Source organism: Bufo bufo, chromosome 5, assembly GCF_905171765.1.
Source record: "Bufo bufo chromosome 5, aBufBuf1.1, whole genome shotgun sequence".
Lineage (NCBI taxonomy): Eukaryota > Metazoa > Chordata > Amphibia > Anura > Bufonidae > Bufo > Bufo bufo.
The window spans coordinates 223,254,739-223,264,985 of record NC_053393.1 but is presented as its reverse complement, the minus strand read 5'-3'; the positions used below and the strand labels follow the sequence as shown (position 1 = coordinate 223,264,985).

Genomic DNA, 10,247 nt, shown 5'->3' with positions numbered 1-10,247 from the left:
TTAGGGTAAAGCCATACGGAGCGGCCATGCTGCAGGTGGGTTGTGGCCATGCTTCATTTAATAATGAAGACTGCAGTGACAGTCGGTCTTCATTGTTAATGGCCACACACCACCTTAAAACAAGGACTGTTGCTGGTATGGGGTTTGGCTGGTTAGATGGGGGGACAAAATGCATATTATTGCTGTTCTTACCTGTAATCTTATTAGACAGTAAACACAGAATATTAATCAGCTCTGAGATACCCACTTCTCCAACCCCAATACTCTCTTACTCTACAGGTGGGAGCCCTTCTTCTGCCATCTGCTTTTCCTCCTTTTCCACATCATCTAATATCGAATATGAGAATATCATGACATTTACATATTTCAGGTAATGTGCTGCTACTGTCAATAAATAGGGGTTCTATAAAATTTCAAAAAATTATCACCAAATAAAATTAGCACACCTAGTTCGCTGCACCAGAATTATTCAGAGGTGCATCTTCAAGAGGTCAAGAGGTCCATGAAACCAGAAAATGAAATCCACACCAGCAAGGAAGCTGGCATAGATTTCAAGTGCAAAGTGCATCACGTTTCTGGCGCACACATCTATAAATGTGTTGAGCTGTGGTTGACCCACTCTGCCCTGCCCATTCCCCGCTCGCTTTTTGTTAAAGTGCGGATGGGGGTAGTGAAGTGCAAAAAGTCACAAATTGTGGTGCAAAACACACATGCTCCAACAATTGTGAATTTTGTACACCAGAAAGTTTCCATACAAGAATGATATATAATGCTCTGAATTCATAATACACTCAATGTTACAATTTTGCACTTCAGCGCTAATATCCAGGGCAGATGTTGCAGGAGGGATGTGGGGATGCATCGATAAACTAGTTGCATTATTATTTAGAGAACAAAATACACTTATATTGATTACCAATAATTATATAAAATCATACACGGTAATCCTTTTGATTCTTTTCTGCATTGTAGCTGATGCCATAGGACCAAATTGTAGGTTTTAAAGCATGTACTAAAACCTCTTACCCACTTGGTTATTGACAAATTCCTTTATGCATCACAGTTTAGGACAGTACCTCTATATAATGTGTTTAGCTTTAGTCAGGAGGCAGTAACAAACATGCATAATTACAAAGTTCATTTTATTAAGGTAAGAATATTTTTTTTTATTTGTTTTTTTTTCCCTTTTGTTACAAAAAAAAGCTAAGTGGTTCTGACAGCATAAAGTACGTTTATTGTGTACATAATGCTCAGAACCAGCAGGCTGGTCCAAGGCTTTAGACTATTGGATCCACGGCGTTTGAATGTCTCCATAGAACTATGGCTAGCAGGCCTATAAATTCATACTCCTATCTCTAACGCACTTTTAATATATTTACACAGTAAAAAAATGAAAAGGAAAAGAAAGAGTACACATTTCAATACAAAAACATTTGTAAAAAAAAAAAAAAGGTGACAAATAAAAAGAACTTATTTCTATCTTACATTGTTTTCACGATGTACCATACAAAGGCCATTCTATAAAGTCTCAAAATTAGCACTCATGGGGTAAAAATGTTTTGGATATGAAAAGAGTGGCGTGCTATTTGCTGACTGATAACTCTAGTAGGATCACAGGCTTGGCAATATTCTTGGTCCCCATTTAAAAAAAAATACAACAAACAAAAAACAAACATAAGGCACATACATTTCAAGAATGTACTAAAATGTTGATATGCTATGGACAACATAATAGGCTATAGGCAAAGTAGAAAATAATGCAAGAGTAAACACAGTACCTTGTGAAAAGCACTAACAAAATTCAAGCTAAGTGTCTTTGGGAAATAAAGTCCACAGTGCTACTTACAGTCAAGTACTGTACCATTCCATCATATATAAGAGTACCATACATTATGCACGTAACAATAACAATAGTTCTACTAATTAAAAGTGGGTACTTCCCTTCTTTCTACAAAAAAATTGCTTTTTTTTCACAAATGAAGACGTAAGCACAACTATCCGGGTCAGTAGAAGGGGTGGCCTATAACAAGTATGACAAAATGTCAAGACTGCAACCTATTGAAAATCTGGAATAGTGAGACATACTGATTGCTTAAGATAAACAGGCGCCCCTGGGTTAAAATATGAATGAAAAATACCTGTGTCATACAAAATAAACAGAAAACAACACCATACAAAAAGGACTTGATTTTGTCATCAATATATTGACTTTTCATGCAACCTCCAATAATACACATAAGTTCTCTTCTATAGCTGTGCAGAAATAAAAATGTTAACTTTTAGCAACTAGGTGAGGACATACAGTATATGATATGAACAGGCGTTGTCAAATAAGAAGTGGGCAAAGTAGTCACCATAGCTAGTGAGGTTGTGATTTTCCCTAACAAGGTTGTGATTTTCCCAAACACAATACACCTTATACAATACTGATTTTAAAACGGACTAAACAGAACAACTAAACATAATTAAGACTTTTTCACATGTCAAACATGCACAGATATTACACAGCTATGTTGTCGTACACTAAGCAAAAAGTGTAAAGACCCATTCGGCAAAAAATAATAAAAAAAAAACATGGTTTTGTGTTGGCAATACTGATCCAAAATTGAAATGGAAGACTATTTCTCCCTACAACACTTTAGGGCTTGAGTCTTTATTCCATAAAAGGAACATACTTGGAATGTATCCCAATAATTAGGGATAAAATTGCTAAAATACGTACATACATAAAAAAGGAGTTGCTTTCTTGATTATATAAGTTTGTTCTAGTCTCCAGTCTATTGCATAACAGCAAGAAACTTGCTTTCTTCTGCAAGTGAGGTTAGCAATGAACTCATGTCCCCAATTGCCATGTTACTGGTGTTCACTGGCATGGTTGGAAATGTAAGAGACACTCTAGGTGTGGTAAGACGCGATGAATTCCGTGACAGGTTTTGGATGATGCTGGGGCTAAGAGCTCCTGAAATTAAGCTAGCATGATCCCCATCATCTATAATGGCATCAAAATCAATTTGCACCCCATCTAAACTACTGCTATCAATATTATTTACTGTGCTGGTAACTTTGTTAGCTCCTGGTGAAAGAAGCTCAGATACATTGATATTACTGCTATCTTCTAGGAGACAGTTGGCTTCTTTCATTGTGTGAGAGCCTGGTTTCACCCGCTGTTGAGTATATCCCATGGTTTGGTCATAGAACTGACCTGAATAATTTTGTGGATTGGCACAATGTTGCTGTGGCTGTACCTCTACTTTAATACCATTTGCTTTGTAAATCTGTTGGTTGCTTGCACAGGACTGGTAATTCCTGAACTGTTGATTCCCACTGGGCTGTGAGGTTGATAGGAAGGCCTGTGAAGCTTCCATGCTGTGACCGTTTTGACCTAAGGACGTCTGATTTGATCGATTCATTCCTAAGAAATGCATGCCATGGATCATATTCTCAGTTGCAAACTGTAGTAGACAGTCTTCATTTAGAAGATTTTGATTATGGACTATGTCAGCTGAATTAGACTGCTCAGTATAGGGAATGGGTGGTACAATGTTATGCTGACCATTATTCATCTGATTGCTGCCTGTAAATTTCTGCCCCCGGATTGCTGGATTGTAGGAACCACCTGTTACTGGGTATTGCTGATCTTTGATAGACAGTGAATTGTTGTACAGATTAAGATTTTGCTGTAATGCTTGAGGATTACTTTGCATATTTTGATATCCTTTTTGCTGTAATTGTCCACATTTTGACATCATTTGCTGCTGAACCATCATATTATTGTATGTTCCGAAAGCTCTATTTTGTTGTGTGTTTAATCGATGACCATACCTAACTCTAGAAGGGGAATGCTCAGCACTGCCTGAGGTAACTTCATTCCATTGTATAGGTAGGTCATTCTTATTATTTCCTTGCTCTGTCTGCTCCACATTTTGGAAAACTTGATTATATGAGTTATTATTCATTTGGGATTGGTCATAGTTGTTAATGGTCCTTACTGTTGCTGCATTGTTTTGTGGTTTGTCTAACTCACTGTTTGGTGAGTTGTCGTACAGGCTTTGGTTTTGCAAATTAAGGTACTGAACCATATCATCTGGTAAGAAATCTTCATCATCCAGATTTCCTTCTGCTTCCATAATCATGGCCTCCAAAACAACATTTTCACTTATACTGGGAGGACATGGAGAATAGACACTACGAGTATAGTTTTGCAGGGCTAAATTGCGCCTTTCCACAGGCGGAGCCACATCGTGAGTGCTGATGCTGTTTAGGCTGTTGAACCGCTGAACTCTACCAGTAGACAAGTTTGCAGAAACCATTTTTACAGGGTCACTTGCCCTTCGCATTGCATTCCCTTGAAGCTCATTGGATATAAAATGTCTTCTTCCAAAAGTGCCTACCCCACCATCACTACACCTTCTAGGAACATTTGATGAAGAAAGAGGAGATAATCTACTATCTCTACTGTCACCCAGCAATGCCATTCTAGTCTTCAGACTTATCATGTCCATGTTTGGCAGTGGAGTTGGCGGAGGACCACCTGTAGCAGCAGCATATTTTGCTTTTAACCTGTATTGCTGTGCAGGAGTAAGACTTAGGAGACTTGGTAGCCCATCATACTGACTGGATTCACTAGATCTCCTTGAGGCATCAGTGGATATGGGATCATAGGAATCTGCAACACTTATATTCTGTAGTCTTCCTTCTGCCTGGGAAGTTTCACTAGATCTTCGACTGGAAAAGCATGGTGAAATTCCAGAAGACCTTCTGCTGCTGCTTAAGTATGCAGAACTGATTGTGCTCGTACTGCTGTCCCTCCTGCTGTTCAAAATATTCAGTACTGTGATGTCTGTGCTTGAAAGCTCATTCCTATTTGGAAATACAGCCATGGATCCTCCCAAATGTATGTTGCTGCCAAACTGCAAACCTAAAAGGAAAGAATAAACAAAATTCAGTATGTTTCATCCTAAATGAAAAAGTAAAGAAACCACAGGATAATACAATGCAAAGGAGTAAACAAGCATAAAGAGTTTAATTGGTAATAAGTGGAATGTAAAATGGAGAGAAATAACACTATACCATTTCCAGTGATTGGTGGCAAAGATGGTGTCTTTGAAGGTGGAACTGGGTTCAGTCTTGGAAGCACTCCATTTATCTGCTTTATTCTTTCTACTTTGACTTGTTCCATCCATTTGGTTCCTGTCATGATCCTTCTGCTTTGTAAACCAAGTCCTGTGGTTGCTGTGGAAATGGTAGAGTCCATGATTGGGGTATCGTCCAGGGTGCTTAGGTCTCCTATGCTGCCTCCATTATTCAAAGTAAGCTCGATCCCACTGTTGGTATAGTTGCTGATGGGGGACTGCTCGCTGCTGCATGAAGACTTACCACCAGGGCTTGGCTGAGATGTCTGTTTGACATAAATGACAAATAATGCCAGTAAGTTTACAAATTACAATATATTAAAAAACAAAAAGAGCAAAACAAAAGGAGGAGCTCTGGTTTAACTATTTTCCTCTGTCACCTAAGAGTCATAAATGTCACACAAGCCTTATATTTGTAGGGGCATTAAAGGGGTTGTCCTGGATTTTACTATTGATGGCCTACTCTTAGGCAATCAATATCTGATTGGCGGTTCGACACTCTCCCGTAAGCTGTTATGAAGAAGCCCTGGCTCCGGAACCACACAACTTTGTCCATTGTGTAGTTGATAAATCTGGATACTGCAGTGCTGCTCCCATTCAAATGAATGGTAACAATGCTGCAGTTAAAACACAGATAATAGCATACAACTAAGGCTTCATTCACATCACCGTTCAGCCTTTCCGTTCTCCTGCTCCGTTTAGGATCAGGAGAACGGAAAGGATGGATTCGGCACATAACTGAGCTGAACGGAACCTAAGGACCCCATAGACTATAATAGGGTCTGTTAGGTTTCTGCTCAGAAGATGATTTTGGAGCGGAGACAAAAGTTGTGCATGCAGGACTTTTGTCTCTGCTTCGAAAATCTTCCTCTGAGCGGAAACCTAATGAACCCCATTATAGTCTAAGGGGTCCTTAGGTTCCGCTCAGTTATGTGCCGAATCCATCTTTTCCGTTCTCCCGATATAAACTGGGCAGGAGAATGGAAAGGCTGAACGGTGATATGAATGAAGCCTAACAAGCAGTGAAACAAGCAAGACAAGCAAGACAAAACTATGGTTAATAAATGTAACAAACTAAAATCTTTTTTCAAGACAATACATATTTTTGACCTACTCTAGTGAACACTGTGGAAATGAATTGAGGATGTGATATTTTTGATTCAAACAAATTGAAAAGAGTATTAGCCCTCACCTTATTACCCACTGTCCTTAGAAAGTTTGAGAAAGACATTTAAGAACATCAGACAGAAAAGACAACAAGTTAGTAAATTTAAGTTGCAACACTGTAACTCATTAGTAGTCACAAAGACATCATCTACGTATCGTGCATGTACTTCTAAAGCTACTTTCAATTTAGGTTACAAAGAGTGACCATGGTTTATAATATACAGTGATAGGGTACTTTCACACTAGCATTATTCTTTTCCGGTATTGAAATCCGGTAAAGGGTCTTAATACCGGAAAAAAAACGCATCAGTTTTGTCCCAATGCATTCTGAATAGAAAGCAATCCGGAACTGCCTGCTGGATCCTCACAACGCTAGTGTGAAAGTACCCTTATATTGTTAAAATGCTGGAAATTTAAAGATAGAAAGCCATAAAATACACAGTTGATTTAATAAATGATTAAAGTAAAAAAATAAATATATATAGATACTGTATATACGGTAAAGTGAGTAAAATAAGAAATGATTTTTTTTTAGTAATGCTAGGTAATGAATTTTACCCCCTTATTAAAATAAGAATGTAATGTTAAAGGGTAACTGTCATATATTTTTTTTTATGTAATTGGATTGTTCTGACTAAGTTTACCTTTGTTCCCTAGTTAATACTTTTGTATAGGTATTGAATTGCCTAGTAATTGCACAATGTTCTTAACCTCCCCCAGGCATTTCAGTGGTGCGGCTAAAATAGCGTTGCTAGGTGTCCTCCGTCTCCTATCTTCTATATATAGAAGACAGAGAACGTAGTAGTCGGCAGTCCCGAACGCTGCAAGTCGGATCGGGATAGTGCTGATATTTGCGATAAAAAAAATCGCAATTAGAATATTCGCGATCAACACTACTCAGGAGGAAGAGGGAGTATTTAAGTATGGAGAAAGCCGACTGGTTGGGGTGAGGCTGCGCGTTCCCGAGATGAGCCGAATGAATTCTGGGTAGTTAGGGAGGGAGGTCTTAGCCTCATGGCATCTGCAGCCATCTTGAGAAGACAGTCAGAAAGAAGTCTTGTGAGGAGCGGTTGCTTTGGACGGAATCTTATTAAACAAGTGGTATGTGAACACAATAATTAGTGATTATGGAATATCACCACAGCACAACAACATATATGAAAATCGAATTTTGAGTGAAAATATGACAGTTATCCTTTAAATAACGTTATACAACATGGAAAGGACAGGGCATAAAAGTGTACAACAGCGTCGAAAGAGTAAGCTACATACCATTGGCTTTTCAGTCTTCACTGATTTCACATGGAGGCAATCTTCATGCTTTGAGGTAGTGTTATTGAGGTCCTTGTGGTCACCATGCACACCCTGAATTGGGTGGCCTGGAGACCGGGACTGTGAATGGCTTCCTGGTTCTCGTGGTGGGGGAGGCCTTGGGTGGATGTCGCCCCGTTGTTTCTTTGTTACATGCGCCTCAGGACCATGGACTGTTTTTACGTGTTTTCGCAAAGAGCTCGGATCTGTGTAACGTTTAGTGCAGCCAGGGATCTTGCACACATACGGTTTCTGCAGGGAAATAAGAAATAGAAAACTGTTATACCAAGTGAGGCAATAATAAAAGAATGATGTAGTTCGATGAAGTTTGCAAACATACTGAGAATATACAAAATTTATACATAAGATGCCATTATTTAATGAAACCCTAAAACTGTGGTACACACTGGTAATGCTTACAGGAACTTACATATACATACACTACACAGCAAACATTATACAGTCTTGATTCCAAACCCTACTTCACCTAAAAAAGTTCCCACTCCTGGGGAACCCTTAATGTCATTCCTGCCTCACATAACCTTAGTGTAGGTGTGGGTAAATCATTCTGGAGGTTTTGTCCAGTGCTATAATTTGGTTCAGATACATTTACTGCTTCAGTTTACTTTCAGCAGGCACAAATTTGTGTACCCTCATTACTGCAAAAGTGCCAGGTCTTGTTGTTGCTTTGTTCTTGAGAACCCTGATCAGACCTTAATGAACCCCTGGTTTACTTGGAATCTTATAGATAACTATGAATGGCACAAATGATGCATTATTTGTTGCAACCACTAGATGGCCTAGGTGTCCATGATTTAAACATTTTAGAATATCAGTATGCTATTTTAGCATTATTCTGGACTAAGCCAGGCTCATCTCCATGTAGATGATAAAAGATAGAAATCATTTTGGCACAGTGACCCACTTCTTCTATGACATCCTTACTATACTGGCTGCCAGCTTAATATAGGGCATGCATGAAACAGTGTTGTAATCATATTTCGAATATGTACTGTCACGCAGATATAAGTAATGTATTTCCACGAAAACACAAGATAGAAGAAACATTTTTGCAACTTGATTAATGAAGCACAAAATATGCACTGGAAAACTGGAACACGCAAACAAAATTAAGGCACTCAGGTCAGCCTAGATGGAGAATTAATTTAGAAGTGATACAATTAAAGGGGTCCTCCGGGATTTAGCAGGGGTCTGACACCCGGGACTACAGCCGATAAGCTGTGTGAAGAGCATGCAGCGCTCTGTGAGCGCTTAGGCCTCTTTCTAGGCCATGTGATGTCAGGTTCATTGGTCACATGGCCTAGGCGCAGCTCAGCCCTATTCAAGTAAATCAGCATGCGCTGCAATACCAAGCATAGCTGCTCTCCAATGTAAGGCGCTGTGCTTGGTAAGTTGAATGGAGGCTGCAGTCTCCTCAAACAGCTAATCTGTCGTGGTTAGGGTGGCCAGACGTCCGGTTTTTAGACCCCTGGTCCACCGTCCAGCGCAAGGCCAGGACGGCCGGCCAGAAGTCCTCCTTTTTTTGTGGTTATGGGTGACGGGACAGCAGGCATGGTCACTTTACATATCCCCAACCCCATGGCAGGAGGCAGCATGTCCAGATCACACCGCGCACTGTATGATGTGACGTCACAAGGTAATTTCGAGGTGTAATGTCGTCCTTTTTGGTGCTCTGCAAGTGGCCACCCTAGTCGGGGTGCCGGAAGTCGGACCCCTGACAATCTTATATTGAAGATCTATCCTGAGGATAGGTCATCAATATGTAAATCCAGGAAAACCGTTTAAAACTCATGGAAAATCATGGTAGAAAGTCAAAACCTAAAACATACTGTGGAATTTTGGGAAAATCAAGAGGAAAAGTCTTAAGTCATGAAACATAACCCATACAAACTCATATTGGATCTATTCTTTCTCAGCTTTAATTATACTATCTAGTGTTCAAACAATCATGTTCTTACCACTTTAATAATAGACTATGGGGCAGTTTTACTATTACTAATCCTAGTAGGCACATGGGCATTATTACACATAACTGACACATTGTTATACCGGCTGGCTGTACCCGCCACCTCATTTGTCCCGGCAGTTCACCTGCTCTCTCCTGCTGCTTCTCCAGTGGTCCATGGCCACTGGCAATTTGTTGCTTCCTCCTGGCAGTCCCAGCTGACACAGCCGCGCTGTGCTGTCCACTTCACAGAAGCTGATGCCTGCCTCTCGCCTGCTCCGACTTTCACTGACCTTAGGGCATGTGTGCTCCCTCCAGCTCTTAAATCTTCCTCACTTCAGGGTATTTAAATAGTGAAGTCACTAACTTTTCACACAACTTTGCATAAATCAACAGTACAAGTGATCATAAGAAACTTTTCAATGTATCTTATCAGAGAAATATATCTATTTCCAGCTGTTTCCTTCCCTTCATAGTTTTCATGTATTACACTAGACAAATAAAAGATTATCCTGGAGAAATATTCCCTAACAGTTGCCATTAGCCATGCAATTAGAGGTAAATGAATAAGAAATGGATAATAATGTGACCCACAGTAATAAGGTAAAAGCTGATGTACTTACAGTAAACTTTCTTAATAAACATGGGGTGTAAAATGCTATGACTGCTGG

The 10,247-nt window shown here is 39.6% G+C and overlaps 1 protein-coding gene across 6 annotated transcripts in view; it reads right to left on the bottom strand.

Annotated features, from left to right (window-relative positions):
- Positions 1-1,145: 1,145 nt before the first annotated feature.
- Positions 1,146-10,247, bottom strand: part of GLI3 (GLI family zinc finger 3) — a 223,923-nt gene continuing 214,821 nt past the window's right edge. For all 6 annotated transcript variants that reach the window (XM_040432675.1, XM_040432680.1, XM_040432677.1 and 3 more), the window contains exons 13-15: positions 7,572-7,862; positions 5,071-5,398; positions 1,146-4,918 (exon numbers count right to left, since the gene is read on the bottom strand). In XM_040432675.1, the coding sequence (XP_040288609.1) occupies positions 2,778-4,918; positions 5,071-5,398; positions 7,572-7,862 (2,760 nt within the window). In that variant the 3' untranslated portion in view covers positions 1,146-2,777. The remainder of the gene's footprint in view (positions 4,919-5,070; positions 5,399-7,571; positions 7,863-10,247) is intronic.